Genomic DNA, 17,033 nt, shown 5'->3' with positions numbered 1-17,033 from the left:
AGTCCCCTCACTCCCCTGTGTATATGCTTTATTCGACTACTTAGTTTATTACTACTTGGCCTTAGACTGAGAGATCGACGTCGATCTTGAATAATTGAGGAGAGAAGAGACTACGTACGATTATCTGAACTATACGTACGTATAGCAGGAATGCAGGATATATACACTATGACCCTTATCTGCTTGTCTGCAGGTATCATCACTTACGCTGTTAATTTTCGTTACAAAGAAACTGAATCGAAATTGACTGAAAAGTATAGTAGATTACAAGCTAGCATAACTAAACTGACCTCGATTGAACTAGCTAGCTACACTGATGAACTTACAGTATTACTTGACGAATATAGTATATACAGATCGACATAAGTATTGGAAATTAACCCTAAAAGCTAGAATATATTGATAGGTTTTCTTACCCGGCCCTGTCTTACCAACCAAAACCTCTCATTTCGATCACTAGACGTTAATTGGGGCCGTTGCTCACTGTACTCATTGTCACCATTGAACTTAACTACGGTGTATTCCAGAACCAAACAAGCAAACCTTGGTGTCTAAAGCACAAAGCTTCTCGGGATTCCAGGTAGGGCTTCAGTAACCAATTACAATGGGACAATCAACTTTGTCTCATCTTTCAAATCATGGGTTCAATCCAAACCTTTACCTACCTGGCCACACAAATGCATGGTCCAAAGGTATAAAGTAAAGCAAAAGAACAGGGGAAAAGGAAAATGAAACATGTGGATGGACTTAATTAGTTACGATACTCATAGCAAAGAGGGACGAGTCATGTATATAATTGAAGCACCATCCCTACCTGCAAGGCTGCAAGAACGAGTCATGTCTAGCTCTGGATCGAATACAGAAGAGTTTCTATCTTCCAATGATCTATTAAATTGGTTTGTTGTATTTTATCTGCCAAAAACCAAAAACTACATGAACTTGAAACACTTGAAAACCCGAGAGCTAAAGAGCAGGATACCCTAAACACTTGAACTTGAAACCCATGGGTTTGGAATTCGATCAAACAATAGTTCAGCGAAGTGTATCTCACATTAGTTTTGAGCTATGTAGCACCGCCACCACCGATACCGTGACACCGACACTGCGCGACAAATTAAAAAAACTTAGATTCAGACACGGCGTTCACACGGTAATTTATATATAATTTAATATATTTATTAATGCATAAAATAAATATATAACACGTGAAATAATGCATAAAGAATTCAAGTTCATTTCATTGCATAACATTTCAAAAGAAATAAATTTAAGAAAAGAAGAAAGGGAAAATGATGGGGTTGAAACAAAACTTAGGTTAATTTTGTTTTGATTTTATGTTTTTTTATCTAAAATGATAATATGACGTGTCAGTTAAAGTATTAGAGAGTTTGGAGTGTCGGACATACTCCAACCTTAGAAGTGCGGTGCTACATAGGTTTTAAGCCGTTGCATGTCCTGCAAACCCTTAAACAAGGTGTTTGGCCAAGTCAGCTTCCCACTGAAACGACTCAGGAATAATGTCTCTGATATGGTAAAAATAGCATTCACATATCAATATTAATTAATTAGCAGCAATTTTAAGGAACTTCATGAGTTTATATGATCGATGTAAGAAAGAATGATATAGAATATGGTAGTTGTACGCTTTTTGAGCTCTTGATCTAGTGTTGCAAATTAAATTCCTAGATCATATATACATTCACTATTTGCTTATTTATTTTTCGACAAATCCTAGCACACGGCCGGGGAAGCAAGACGAGTTTAAGTACGTACACTTGTTGTTATCACCGCTTAATAGCAACGAAGTAGCAAAATCTGGAGGACTGCTTTAGCATGCATATATATTCTTTAACTCACAACACTTTCTATTTGATTCATTTGCTGCTTAATTTATCATCACATTATTATTGTGCGGCTAATTATTAATTTGAGTAGCAGTACTAGCTCTTTGACTAATCTATAAAGAAAGAGTTACAAAACAAATAGCAATGTTCACAAGAAAAACTCAAAAATATACTAAGACAACTAGGCAAGGGCTAGCTATATGCAGATAATTCTTAGCAAAAACATTAAATAGTCCTACCAACAATTTGTGGTCCTTCCTCTTGTTATTTTGAACTTTATCACTCATTTCGACCTTCGATTGCTTTAGTGGGGTAAAAGGAGAGGTGTTACAATCATCATTATATGTTATTGTATCCGGGGACAAAATAGTACGAGTCGGCGATATTACAAATGATTATCATGTAACAATTAATTAAGGTTAATTTCTGTTTGAAACAAAACAAAATATTTGAATTAATACGGTTAACACCGCCATCTTAATGAGTTGATCTACAGCTTAATCTCCTCCTACTCCGGCCGCCGGACCAGTGGCCGGAGACCTAGAAGGCCTAGCAAGCAGACAAGCTGACCCAGTAGCCTCTCTGCTAGCGCGGGTACCGTCATTAACGTCACCCACGGTGGCTCGCCTAAATAAGGGGCGCAAGGTACTGGCGTACATTCCCACATCGAAGGAAGAGTCATACACATTCCCTAATACACCTATAAATAGGCTGACTAAACCACTTAAAAGAGGTAGCGTATTCCTAATTCCTTAACTCTCGAACTTATTCCGTACCGGATACTAATTTAAGCTTTGAATAGTCAAAGGCCGGCGCACCGCTAGTTTTTTACTTAACTTGTGTTGTATGCAGGTCTCACTGAGCTGACACATTGAAATACAAGGCTACGAAAAGCTTGATACCCCCGATTTTTCTCCTGTAACAAATACGATCATCAATCTGCCTGCGGATGACTATAAAATATGAGTGAGATTCATCCATAGCTGTAGATATATGCGGGAATTGTCTAACTGATCGAGGCTTAGAGTGGGGCTCCGCAGGGGGTCAAATTTGACTATTTCTTAACTCACCTTCAGAATGTAACTATTATGGTTCTTTCCAAATTGTCATTTAAGCTCATAAAGTGGTCGATCATTTAGTCAATAGTAATATACCCTTAAAATGAAGCAAACATATTTTCAATGGTTTGAGAAGGTCATGTACCATTTCCAAAGTCCCTATCCACTTCAGCCATGATCTTTGGGGACATTGCTGGCTACCAATTGATCCCTAACTCGAGCCTTGAGGACATAAATGTACTGTAATGACTACTCAATGTTGACTGGTGCAATTCGTGCTTATTTCCCATCTAAAAGGATGGAACAAATGAATTCTCTTATGTACGTCTAGTCAACAATCGGCTATATATATGTTTAATTCCATGCTTCTAGCTAGGGTTCAATATATTGGAAGTGAGAGATAATCTTGCTAGCTTGTAATTGCATTTCCGACTAACTAGCTAGCATTTAGTTTTTTGTAATCTTTGTTTTATGAAAATTTCGTTCAACGAGACTTTTTTTAAGATCTGTAGACGTGTTGGAATTCTTTTGTAATATCTGCATGTCCCCAGTTACAATATGAGACTTTTTAAAACCCTTGCTGTAGGTTTTAATGTTTAAAAATTGAAATGTCTTTTCGAAATGAAAACTGCAAAGACAGCAAAGTTGATAGTAAAATTTTGTAGAGAATTGTAACAAAAACAAAATGTTGAGCATTCACTTGACTGTAATTTAGGCTCAAGTAAGTGTCGGCAATGGGCCGGATCGGCCCACTACTACCGATTTCGGGTCGAGTTTTGATAATTTTTTCAATTTTTCTAGTCGGATTGGGTTTATTAATAAAATTGAGGCCCACGATCTAGGTTTTACGGGTTTTTCCGGGCTGAGATTTTTGAATAGATCGGACTGGGCTCATTATATTTATGTATAATATATATTTTTTTATAAAAAATAAAGAAAAAAATAGGATATGGTAACTATTTAACTAAATATAATACAAAAAATAAGAAATATAACTAAATAATTTAACTAATTAACATATACAATAAACAGATACATATAAAATTATTAATTCTAAAAATAAATAGGCTTTGAGTGGGCTTTTGATCAGACTTTTTAGGACCTGGCCAGACTTTAGCCTTATGGACTCCAACATGCTGAACCTTGGGTCGGGCCGAAAGTTTGAACTTTCGGCTTCTACCCAACCTTATACCCATAAGACCGGATTTTGACCGGGCCTTGAGCTGGGCTATCCACGGGCCAAATGATGACCCTTAGGCTCAAGCCAACACTGTCTTAACTACTGGTCACTTGCTGCATGAGTTATGATCAAGATACAAAGTAAGAGTTTACGTTCACTAATAGAGTTAGATCGCGTTAAGTACGAAGGTGGGATCTACAAAGTACAAACGTTGTTTATGACAGTGACATTAATTCTAGAATCTTATTAATTGACTGACTATGTCTTACTGTTGCGTAACATATATACAATCCTATACAAAATTGAAATAGACAGGTAAATCCATTTTATATTTCTTGGTTTCATAATTTTCACTATTTTATGCAATATAGTCGTATCTTGTTGGATTACAATTTATTCCTGAGTTGAGAGATGTATATACGTATAGTTGTTGGATACGCATCATTCATATGTTTAGTACGTAGAAACTAGCAAGTGTTGTGATTCTTTTGTAAACACCCCCCTAAAGCTTAATTTTCCTTGAATAAGCGATCAATTTAGTAATATCAATTCTTCATAAAGTAATACATCTATAAATGAATAATGTCGGGACTATATGAAATTATTATTTTAGCTGGATTATTATATTATCGATAAATGAATGATTTATTTATTTATATATTGATAAATTAATAACTTATTATTTTATAGAGAATTTTACTGTTATTTTATAGAGAGTTTAGTCTCACTACTATTGTCTATTTTTAGTTAGGATTCTATATTTATTGTTTTCTAAATTTGGTATAATTTCATGCTTAAAAGTAACTTTAAAATGATAAGTTTAAATAATTACTTTCCTTAATTTTGTATTATGAATTTTATGCACTATTTTTATATATTTGATCAATTGTTAATCATTTTAACTAATTTTTTTTTAATTTTATTAAATTAATTATTACTTTATATATTCAATGAGACCTAAAGAGATTAAAAAAAATTATCTTATGTATTTAGTGACGTTCCTAGTTATATACACTGGTCCTAAGTCAGAACCGGAAAACATTATTATTTAACCGAGGTTATTAATTTATCAAATATTTATTTATCATTTATCGAGGTTAGACTGTATTAGTAAAAAAAAGTGACACCTTTGTGGAAGGTCCTCATTATCCTTAACGATTAAGAATTACATTGTATCCAATTATAGAAGCTAGCAATTCGAAAAATGATAAGGACACATACACATATCTACCTAGTCATTTATTTTTCAAAGGGTGATGTAAAAAAGAAAGCTTTTAGTTTGTTCTTAGAATCTACCATCATCCCAATCCAGTCCTCCAATGACGTTATGGCCATATTCTAGGAAACTAGCTAGAACAGTGAGTTAGAAAAACATCAGGGACAAAAACCAGCCCTAAAGTTCTAGGCACATATCTTAATTAGTTTATCTCCAATCTCTATCTTAAACTTAGGCTACTTATGTGTAAAGCACTTGTAATTAACTATAAATAAAGGACAACTGGTGAACAGTGTCACCACTTTCCCCTAATGGATGGCTCACTCTAAACAATATATCTAGATTTTTGGTAAAAATGAAGAAAACAAAAAACATGTAGGTGATTTGGGGTACTGTTTACACAGCATGACAACCTTTTCATCTTTTTGGGGGTCAATACTGAATACTCAATAGCTAGTGTTTGTTTTGTGGCCACTACCCTCTCACCAACAGATCTCAAAACATGACCCTTTGGTTTTGAAGTTGGCAACTATTAAGAAAACAATAGCCCCAAGCATATTTTAAAGGCAAGTATTATTTGCAGAAAAAATTGATAGACACTAGAGAATGTGGGAGTGTCTCAAGTTTGTTTAGTATAAGTATAGTAGTATTGGCACAATGGCACATAGTACAAAGGGAAGGGGGTTTGCATGAAAGCCAAAACTTATTGGACACTGGCCTGTAGTTCCATTACACCTGTACTGTGCGCGCGCATATATCATCGCTCTCTGCCGTCTTTCTCTGTCTCTCTCTCTTTCCCCTTCTCTAATCTCTCTCTCTCTCTCTCTCTCCACTCTTTTGCTTCGGATTGTACCGACATGGCTCCGAGCAAATGGGATTTCTCCGCTTCTCCTTAGACCTAACTAATCAAGCTCTGCTTCCACTTCATCCTCAAGTTACTGCAATTGGGATCTTCTTCATCAACCACTTTGTTAGAGGGTCAGTTCAGAATCTTTAGCTTATTGACTTAGTTTCATGCTTGTTTTGTTTATTTGTGGGCTTTGATTTCTTCTCCTGTGCCAGAAGTTGCTGGTATCTATTACGATTCTCTTTGCTTTGTTCGTGGTGCTTTTGAGCTCTATCTGCTTGATGATTTTCTGTTGTTGAGCTTTGCTTGGTCTTTGTTTTTGTTCCTTCTCATTTTACCAAGTTTTGTTCCTATATTTTACCCCCTCAATTTCTCTTGCTTTGAGCTCTTGCTAAAAGGAAGTTCATATGGATAGTTGGACAAAAGAAGAATTCTTCTTTTCTAATGTCTAACTGTTTCTTATTTTTCAGAAACTGATGATCTTTATCTTCCAATAGACTCTTTGATTGCATATTATTCTTGGCTCTTAATAATTTCGCTGCCAATTTACTGAATTAAGTCACTCTTCACTATTGCACTGTAACTTGATTAATAGCTACATGAATTTGGCTAGATACATTTATATGAAATCAAAGTTCTGATATATATCTTCTCTGCAAAACAAAATACCAACCTTGGTGGATACAACAATTCGATTCATTTCTCTCTTTTACTAATAATATAGCTCAGTGCTGCAGTTGGTGTTCTAAACTATACCTTTTGCTTTTGTTTGTGAGATCATTTCAGTTAGAGGAAGAAAATGGCTATGCAAACTGTTCATTACAAAGAACATGAAGGACTTGGGCAGCTGACATCAGTGTTACCTTGGTGGGGTTCTGCCTTTGGATCTCAACAAGCTTATGGTGAATCATGTGGCAACTCTAAGCCTTTTACCATGGAGCTTCACGATAGTGGAAACCAACTCACTGCCACTAAGCGACCCGGGCGGGGCAGTACTGAACAAGGACTTGATAAAGGGAACACAAATCAGTTCACAGTCTTCCCTGGTAATCTCCTACCTTTGGATTTTGATGTAGCTATTTTTCAAAGATATATTTCCTTGCTTAACTGTAACAAGAGTTAGCAACTCTAAAAGGGGAAGGAAATACATTTTTGGCTTCTTTATCATTGCTTCACATTATATCTCTCGGAATATTAAGTTTATATGCTGCACCGTAAATTTCCTTTTTCACAGTAGTGATTCTAGGCTGCAATGTGGGATCAGACAGATTTATTATTATTATTATTATTATTATTATTATTATTATTATTATTATCATTATTATTATTATTATTATTATTATTATATCAGAGTTCTAGACAGTGGCATTTTGTCAATAATTGAACAAAAACTAGCTACCGGCCGTCACCAAAATCACATGTGCTAAGTAAAGAATAGTCATGTAAGGTGAAAAGAGTTATACAAACTGAACTTAGATGATTTTGGCTGCTATAAGAAACTTTCTGTGCCTTCACGGCTTCATCATGGTAAATTTGGCTTGATACGTAGGCTTTTCAAGAAATCTGCACAAACACCATATGTGATGAGTGTTCAGCAATATATCTAACTGAACAACTTAGAAATTCATATTCAAGTAGAACTAGCTAGTTATAAGACTAGTGGAAGATAAGAACAGGGATAGTAGAGAAAAAAAAACCATATGATTCAATTAATCATGACTTTTTTTTAAGTGCAATATTGCAGCAGTTCCGTAACTATTCTTGGATGATCGGTGTATTTGCACTGAGATGTTAGGCTTCCGGTGAGAACTGATATTATATTAGACTCTTTCATTAGTCTAACTTTTTGTATTTTTTTACTGAGATAAGGAAGAATCTTTATGAATCTTTACGTATAATTCTATTTCTTATGTCGTATAAGGATAGTTGAGGAATCTTTAATAAACGAGTGAACCTTGAGATGGAAACATGTCATCTTTAATTGAAAATGCTTCTCTACATCGTGTTTTAAGAGGTGAAAGGCTCCCAGCATTACTTCGGATCAGTTAGTAGAGGTATTTTCTGGGGATAGTGTTGGCTAGAAACATAATTTCAGAATTGTCCAAAACAATCTAAATTACTGATGTTAGCATGATGTGAACAAGCTCTTACAGATTTATTGATCATTAGTCATGTTGCTAAGTAGGAGAGTCTGCAAAAAAGAAACATAATTTTCCTGCAAAACCAACTGGAAGAAAACCACATTAAATGATACCTGTTTGTCTGTCTAAGATCACAAAGTACCAGAGTTGGGCTAATTAGTGAAACTCTGATGGAGCAATAGATTTCATACTCAACGTGGATGTAAACATCAGTTAGGTACACATACACGCACACAGACCTTCTGTGACATGGACTACTGGGCTCTTGGCTTAATAGTAGGCAGTATAAAAATTCCCAGAACTTCTGCCTCTACAAGCCTTGTCCAGTAAATTATTATCTATACCTCACATATCATTTTGTCCTAATGTTTAAAAGAATTCCATTCTTTTTAATAAATTCTTAGTTGCCAGCATCATTTAATTATGGTATGAGAAACCAGATTTTGAACGTGCATATAGATAGGCTTTATATATATCCCACTCATTATATCCTGGTCAACTCTATATGATAATTGTTAACCACGAAAGTAGTTTCTCATTCAGGGGATTGTTAACTTGCAGGGGATAAGCAAAAATTGCAGCCAGCAATCTCTCTGCAATCATCTCCACCAAAACATCGAGGTCATTTTGAGCTGGGATTCAGCCAGCCTATGGTGAACCCTCGATTCCAAATGTCACATTTTTTTAGTAACAATTTTTGAATATGTTTTTTTTTCTTTGGAAAAAAAATTTGAATATGGTTTTCCTGTCTGCTGCTTATATAGTGTCCATTTGTTTTTGAAATTGAACTGTAGATCTGTGCAAAATATCCATACATGGATCAATGTTATGGACTCTTCTCAACATATGGACCTCAAGTTTCGGTGAGTTTTCCACTTTTCCATCATACCTGGAACTAAAATTGCACATCTGTTTTTCCTGCGAATTCATCAACTTTTCCTTTACCTTTCTTACTTCATGTTAGTGTGAAAACTAGTTCAAGTGCAATTTTCATCTAATGAAGTTTCTGCTGACCTCTATATAAAAAAATCTTATATTTTGGGACATGACATTGCATATGAAAATGAAACTCCACCTAATGACAACCTATGCTGATTTTACAATCCTGATTGTGTTTTACTCTTAAGACGTGTTATTTTCAGTAGCTGGGATGTTGCTCTAGTTAATGCATGATATGTTCTCAACTCAAAAGCATAGCCAACTGTACTGATGCACGTACTTGTCCATTTAAAATGAACCAGGGACGCATAATGCTGCCACTGAACTTGACTACAGATGAAGGACCAATCTATGTCAATGCTAAGCAATACCACGGAATCATGCGGCGCAGACAATCTCGTGCAAAGGCAGTCATGGTGAACAGAGCAGCTAGGCTCCGTAAGGTATGATATCCGAAATTTCATTGTACCAGTAAAATAACTACGAGGTTCTTCTAAACTTGATCAATTGAATTTGGTCTGGATGTAAAAGCTGAATTTTACATGAAATCTTAAGTGACAAATATAGGTGGCTAAAACTCTCAGACAGGCGTTTAACATTTTAGATGTATCAGCAAAATTGAGTGACCATTTGGTTTATTAATTAAGGAGTACTTTGGCTTTCAAGAATGTAAATTTTCCCTGCTTCATTTCTACCTCGCTTCAGTTTTTGATGTGATAGGTTTTAGTATAGTGAGGTTTTGACCAAATTACTGGGTAAAACATTGAATCAAAACCAAAATGAATATGTGATGAACATACATTTTTGTTGTATGGAGGGTACTCAGTTAAAGTGGCCTATGATCTTTCTTCTTTATACAGCCATATATGCATGAATCACGGCATCTTCATGCCGTGCGCCGACCAAGGGGCTGTGGTGGACGTTTTCTGAACACCAAGACTTCGAACAATGGGAAAACTGGAAATGGAATCAAGCAAGTTGGTGATATGCAGCTGTTTAGGCACTCTGGTTTTCAGAACTCTGAAGTCTTGCAATCCGAAAGTGGAACTTTGAACTCATCAAAAACAAATGGCAGCAGTTCCAACATATCCGGCTCAGAGGTGACCAGTACGTACTCTAGGGGAAATCTTGATCGTTTTTCAAGGAATCATCATCTCGGACACTCTGTGCAATCTCTGTCAGACATGATGGAGGGCACGCGTGGCATGGTTATGCCTACGAAATATATCGCAGCAGTGGATCACTGCTGCAACCTCAATGTCTGATAGCAAGCGGAAGATGGGGTTGGTGCTAACTTGTTACATTAACCCCATCATTTCTGCGACCAAATGGAGAAGCTTAGTTGTAGTTACTGGTATGGTTATTTGCAACAGGTTTTGGTTCACAGGATCGTCCTACCACCATTTGGTTGCTATCAGAAGGCAACTCATTCTTGGCTCGTGATCAAACGGGGTGTTTACTTCCATTCCAAGCATCTCTGCTGTTAGGTTGGCTAGTGAAAACCCCGTATGCATCACAAATTACTTAAGTAGACTTTTATATATATGGCTCTCTTCCCTTATATCAGAATAAGAACATGAGAGTCTGGCGACTAGTATGTGCTTTGTGACCTGAAGAAGTTTAGTTTGTGGCGTGTGATACTATAGAATTTAAGTATCTGTATTTTTGACATATTCCAGTGGTGTAATGTACCAGTATAGAACTAAATGTTTGTGTTGTGGTGTGCAAGTTCACAAGAATAATGTAAGATAACTTTCCCTATCTTATGTGCATCAGGAACACTGCTGTCAAGAGTCAAAATAATTGTTCATTTTTCATATACGACCGACTCCAACTAAAAGAATTATCACAGTTGGTATATCCCTTTCCAGACAACAAACATGGCATCAACGTATGAAACACAGGCATTGTAGGTATGTAATGGGTTTTCATTGACCTTAGAATGTTGAATGCTTCATGATGATAACATCAATGTACTTGCTATTCATACACAGCTCTGTTAGCCTTGACCATCAATCTCTTTTCTAAAACCCGGTTCTTGCAATCATGGAAATATATCATGAAGACGACCAACTTTAAGACATTGGCGAAGCACAACAAGCTACTCTGTGCAACAAACATTCCGCTCCACCTTTATTTGCAGCCGAAGTAAAGACATGGCAACCGCAAAGTTACTTCCCAAGAAAAGAAACTCAGCATCAAAAGAAATCCTCGCCACTCTTTATCAGTGCTTAGATACGTTACTAACCAAATGCTTTGGTTCCATGTAACCCCTCCAATATCGAAATCACAATACTCATATTCCATAGCACATTCCATGCCAAATATATTGTTAGAAGTACTACACTTGCCATACTACACCATAAAGCTAAGAGTTTTTCATGGCTGAAGTACCTGAACACCAAAAAATAGCTTCCAGCTGACCATACAAATCCAAGTAGATCACTATAGGTCAACAAGACAAGAACATAGACAGATGTGATGAGAAAAGCTTTTAATCTGGCTTTGTTGAATGGTTGATAGTGTATCATCTCCTTCAGAGTCATCGTTGCCTCTTCTTTGTATATATTCGAGGCCAACTTTGCAATTGCAGGTGCGCTTATGAGCTCTAGGATATGGAGAGGCACCAAATAGAGAAGCCCTTGTTGAATCACCTCACCTAGAGACCCTGTGTTCCGTTCAGGGGTCACATCGTAGGGTAATGTGACTAATCTCGAATTAGCCATGCAGTCTTCAAAACAATTATTAACAAAGGCTGGACCTGTACTAATTAGAACTTCTGATACTTGATACTGGAAATTTTGCAGAAAAGGTTGATAATAGACAAGAAACTAAAGAGAGGAAGGGAAGCGAAAATAGAGAAGATAAAGAAGTTGATATTTCTAGATAGCAAACGCTTTCCTAGGTATATTAAAGGCACCCAGCTTCTGCTTCCTCAACATTATGTCACTCTCCATCTCCATGCTACTAGGAAAACTATCGCGCTTGCTTAGTAGCTTTCACTTCCAGTTGAGCTTAATCTAATATTCTAAATACACACATATAAAGGACTTGAAGTCCTTGATGGGGTGGACTTCAAGCATCCAAGTCATGCACTACTTCGGTAATCTCGACTTCAAAGTTCTTATTTTTCCCCTTTTCTTGAAGAAATATATATGTTAACAATGAGCAACAAGAAATAGTAAGCCGCCGTTTGGTTAGGAATGAGAAAATACAAACAACAAGAATCACAAAAATAATCAAAGAGGAGCATAATATATAATCATAACTTCATTTCGACAACAACAATGCGTATATAAAAATAGACTTTGCCATACGTTGCATGTTTTTTCATTTTACACTGAGTAGCAGCCTAGGAGGCCCTGACTTCTTGAATCAGCCTTAATTACTACCTTGACATGGCCGTGGTTGGGTTATCTAGGGTACTTGGCCAAATTAGGGTTGGTTGTAGAGGGAACTAATAAGCCAACCTGCCTCTAGTGTAATGATCGTCTATTAAAAGATAAATTCACAGGATAGCAGAAATCAGATCGAATGATTTTCATGATGGAACAGTGAGACTGTTAGTTCAGTTGAGTTTTATGTATAAGACTCTTGAGGAGCCTAAACTGCTTGTGAATGAATTTAGTCTATAGAAGCGTTCTTTTTACTTGTTCGAGATACATTGATGGTCTAATCCACCATATATGGCTTAAGCTTTAGGCTAAACCCTTCCAAATTTTAATAGAACAAAGAAAACATGAAAACATTCTGTCATAGTTGATATTGTACCCTTATCATAATTTTATTGTATCATTAATTAGGGATGAACAAAATGTTGTATACACCAGAGTTTTCTGATGACATTCAGACCTCGCCTCTGCTTCCAGAGTTTTCACACACAGCTTTGCTCACGAGCACTGTTCTTAGCCCTGATCATCAACCTCTTCTCCACAATCCAGTTCTTGCAATCGTGGTAGTAAATGATGAAGACGACCCACTCGAGCACATTTCCAAAGCAGAATAAGCTAACTTCTGCAACAAACATTGCATTCCATCTTTATTTGCAGCCAAAATAGAGACATGGCAACCTTAAACTAATTCCCGAAGCAAAGAACATAAGCATCAAAGGAAACCCTGCCCACTCGTTGCCGAAGCTTACATATATCGCTAGACCAAACGCCTTGGTTCCATGTAACCCCTCTGATATCGAAATCAGTATTTTCAAAGGCGATGCCTCGCTTTGGTGCGGGGTGACGGCAAAACGCCTCGCTTGTCCAAACCTGGGGGAGCTGCTGGAAAAGCGAATGAAAAAGCGACGGGGCGGTCGTTTTTGGAGAAGGCGACGGCTGATAAGGCGGGAGGCGCTTTTCTGGGTTTTTTTCGTTCTTTTGGTCAAAACCGACGTCAAATAACTTTATTTAAACTCTCTTTTGGCCAATTCAAACATCTTTGGGCTTATCTCATGGGATTTGTTTTGGGCTGGGTTTTTCCCCCAAATTTTCATTCAAATCACACCATATTTTAAATAAAAAATACAATTTATATACATTAAATTACATTTCTATGTATTTAATTAAAATAATCATTGTTGGAAAGGCGATCACCTTATCTCTTTGAGGCTTCGCCTTAACGAGGCGACCCCTAGTCGCTTTCGCCTTCGCCTTCGCTTTCGTCTTTAAAAACATTGATCGAAATCAATATACTCAAATTCCATACAGCATTCCATGCCAAATATATTGCTAGAACTGCTGCACATACTACCCAACACCATGCAGAAAGTACCTGAATACATAATAGTAGCTTGCAGCAGACCATACGAATGTGAGTACAACACCAAAGGTCGACAACACGAGAACATAGACAGATGTGATCAGAAAAGCTTTCAGTCTGGTTTAAAGGTTGATTCCATACCATCTCCTTGAGACTCATTTGTCGATCTTCATGATATATATCTTTGATGACAAACTAGCAATTATAAGCGCGGTGCTGGCCTCTAGGAGATGGAGAGGTACCAGATAGAGAAGAGCTAGTTGAATCAACTCGGCTGGAAATCCTTCGCTCCATTGTGGGTGTATTTCAAAAGGAAAAGGATCACTCCAAACGTAGATAAAGTCGTTAAAGAAATATACAGCGGCCGGTTCTTTAAGAGTCGCTGAGATCTGAACCTGGAGTTTTTGTTTAAATGGCTGATAGTAAAGCAAGAAAGAGAAGAGAGGAAGGGAGGCCAGGGTGGTGAAGACAAAGAAGTTAGTGTTTGCAGAAAGAGTAAGAGCTTTTCTGAGAATATCAGAAGCATTCAGCTTTTGTTTCTCCAGGATTATGTTGCTCTCCATCTCCATCTCCATCTCCATCTCCATCTCACTCCTTCCAATTAAGCTCAATGCAATCTATCCAAATATAACCCACATGAAGTTCCAAAGTCTTCTTTGATGGGGTGGACTTGAGATGTGAAGATTTGACACATTGTTTTTCGTGGAATATATCAAGTAGAAGGAGACCTCGACTTTTGTCATTTGGCTCCAAACCAAACACACATACATAAGCTTAGTCTTAAATATCCATGATTGAATTGGTTATTCTCCTCAGAAAAACATTGGATAATTGTTATTAAAAGGAAAATGGAAAGGCAAAACCTTATCCATGTCCATGAGCCTCATCTTAGTCCAAGTAGTGCCGCAAACCTTGTTCCTCATAATATTGTTTTCCTTCTTTCTTACCAATCCCTCCATTTTCTGTCCCGCAATGTCGACTGCTTCTCTATCAATGGCTTCCACCAGCACTACTTGCTCTTCTTCACTTTGCAACAAAATCTCCAACTTCTCAATCACTCGCTCACTCACCCAAGTTCCAACTCACTTACAGCCTCAGTTTAAACCCCTGAAACTCAAAGCCCATTTCTCTGTCTGCTCTCGCCTCTCTTCTCTCCACCATTTCCGCCGCCCCTTTTCCGCCTTAGACGGCGTCGAAGTCGAAGTCGAAGAAGAAGGCAATGAATGCTCAGAAGGAGAAGAAGAAAAGGACCCACAAGCAGAAATGCTTATAGAAGAAGGAGAGGAAGAGGCAAAGGGGGAAGAAGGGTCTGACAGAAGCGACGCTGGGAGGCTCTACGTTGGGAACTTGCCTTATTCTATGACTTCTACCCAGTTGTCTGAGATTTTCGGCGAGGCTGGTACTGTGACTTACTCGGAGGTTTGAGCTTTTGTTCCCTGGTGTTTCTATTGTTTAAGTTGATGGGTTTGTGGAGTTGTTGGTGATTTTGTTTTTGGTTGAAATTTGTGTGCAGATTATATATGATAGAGTTACTGATAGGAGCAGGGGTTTTGGGTTTGTTACACTGGCGAACGTTGAGGAAGCTCAAGAGGCCATTCGGATGTTCGATGGCTCTGTAAGTGTCAATGATATGTGATTATTGTGGCAGCAGAAAACAACTACAGCAAAGAATCTAGGGAATTTTCGATGATCGAGTCAGTTGTGGAAGCTTAGGAAGCAAGAAAACAATACCTGATTTTCTACGTTCTTGCTTCCTAAGGCTCCCCAATTGACTTGATCATCGCCAAGCACCACATTCAGTTTATCTTTGAACTTCGAATGAGGGGCAACCCCCGAGATCCTTTGCTGGAGGGGGTTTCTGCTGCCATTTGTGTCTCATTTGATTTTTGAACGCAGGGATTAATTTTTTCTTTTGGTGGTGGCAATGGTTGACAGCAAGTAGGCGGCCGAACTGTGAGGGTAAACTTCCCCGAAGTGCCAAGAGGAGGTGAAAGGGAGATTTTGGGACCTAAGATAAGAAATACTGGCTACAAGGTCTACATAGATAGTCCTAATAAGATCTATGCAGGGAACCTTGGTTGGGGCCTGACTTCCCAGGGTCTTAAAGATGCCTTTGAAGGACGGCCAGGGCTATTGGGTGCCAAGGTCATTTATGAGAGGGGCTCTGGAAGATCCAGAGGTTTTGGATTCGTCACTTTCGACACTGCTGCCAATGCAGAAGCTGCTGTGACTGCCATGAATGGAGTGGTAAGAAGAATCATGTTCCTTGTAGGTGAAACTATGCCAACTGATCACTGGTTCTGTAATAAATAATATGTCCTGTCTGAATTGTATTACAGGAGGTTGATGGGCGGGAATTGCGACTAAACATGGCTTCAGAAAGAGCAAGGACTGTAACTGTTACTCCACCTCCAGCAGCAGAAACTAGTAAGGAAAACACAGAGGCCGGTGAATTGGTTTCTCCCTCAGCATCTGAACCTTCTGCAGATGACACTACAGACAATGTTGAGGTGGTTTCTTCCCCAGCATCAGATACAACAGAAGACACAGACAACAGTGAATTGGTTTCCAGTGTTAGCATCTGAACGTGTGTATAAGGAGTGGCTGCTTGAATGTGAGTTGTGAAAATAAATTGCCAATTCCTTGCCACTAATTTATTCTTACTCCTTCACCTAGTCTTTTTCACACATCTGTACCCCACTTGAACGATGTATACGAATTGCCAAATTGGTATCGATCAAAGGCTCAAAGCAAAAGGTCATGATTGTAGGTTTGTAGCCCTCAATGCAATGAACTTGAGCATCAGAAAGGGAATGATATTTGCTTCTTCCTCTTTTTGGGTCTGAATTGTTATGCTACTCAAACCTCTTTTTGGCTTCCGGCATGCGTCCTCGTACCCCAACCATGCCTTAAAACATGGGGACTTCTTGTGTTCATTTTGTCAGCACGTAAGTATATCAAGTTTCTATTTATAGAGTTTAGTGTAAGTATCGAAATGGTTGAATAGAACTTGAAGGAAATTGAGATACAGCTCGAGATAAAGAATCTGAACTCTT

General features: G+C 37.6%; 2 protein-coding genes across 2 annotated transcripts; both read left to right on the top strand.

Annotated features, from left to right (window-relative positions):
* The first annotated feature begins 6,093 nt into the window (after window positions 1-6,093).
* On the top strand, window positions 6,094-10,995 carry LOC126798515 (nuclear transcription factor Y subunit A-10). Its single transcript, XM_050525515.1, has 6 exons — window positions 6,094-6,276; window positions 6,932-7,191; window positions 8,848-8,939; window positions 9,081-9,149; window positions 9,528-9,668; window positions 10,086-10,995. Exons 2-6 carry the CDS (start codon window positions 6,945-6,947, stop codon window positions 10,488-10,490), a joined length of 954 nt encoding a protein of 317 aa, XP_050381472.1. The 5' UTR covers window positions 6,094-6,276; window positions 6,932-6,944; the 3' UTR covers window positions 10,491-10,995.
* A 2,966-nt stretch (window positions 10,996-13,961) lies between these two features.
* LOC126797597 (33 kDa ribonucleoprotein, chloroplastic) lies at window positions 13,962-16,924 on the top strand. The gene is made up of 4 exons (XM_050524252.1): window positions 13,962-15,396; window positions 15,491-15,592; window positions 15,913-16,224; window positions 16,317-16,924. Exons 1-4 carry the CDS (start codon window positions 14,848-14,850, stop codon window positions 16,560-16,562), a joined length of 1,209 nt encoding a protein of 402 aa, XP_050380209.1. The 5' UTR covers window positions 13,962-14,847; the 3' UTR covers window positions 16,563-16,924.
* The last annotated feature ends 109 nt before the right edge of the window (window positions 16,925-17,033 follow it).

This window comes from Argentina anserina, chromosome 6 (genome assembly GCF_933775445.1).
Source record: "Argentina anserina chromosome 6, drPotAnse1.1, whole genome shotgun sequence".
Lineage (NCBI taxonomy): Eukaryota > Viridiplantae > Streptophyta > Magnoliopsida > Rosales > Rosaceae > Argentina > Argentina anserina.
This window is presented reverse-complemented; position numbering and strand designations above follow the sequence as displayed.

Coding starts and splice junctions, on each gene's coding strand:
- LOC126797597 (XM_050524252.1), top strand. CDS start 14,848: ATGTCCATGAGCCTCATCTTAGTCCAAGTAGTGCCGCAAACCTTGTTC. Junction 15,397..15,490: donor GTACTGTGACTTACTCGGAG/GTTTGAGCTTTT, acceptor ATTTGTGTGCAG/ATTATATATGATAGAGTTAC. Junction 16,225..16,316: donor TGACTGCCATGAATGGAGTG/GTAAGAAGAATC, acceptor ATTGTATTACAG/GAGGTTGATGGGCGGGAATT.
- LOC126798515 (XM_050525515.1), top strand. CDS start 6,945: ATGGCTATGCAAACTGTTCATTACAAAGAACATGAAGGACTTGGGCAG. Junction 7,192..8,847: donor TCAGTTCACAGTCTTCCCTG/GTAATCTCCTAC, acceptor GTTAACTTGCAG/GGGATAAGCAAAAATTGCAG. Junction 9,669..10,085: donor GAGCAGCTAGGCTCCGTAAG/GTATGATATCCG, acceptor TTCTTTATACAG/CCATATATGCATGAATCACG.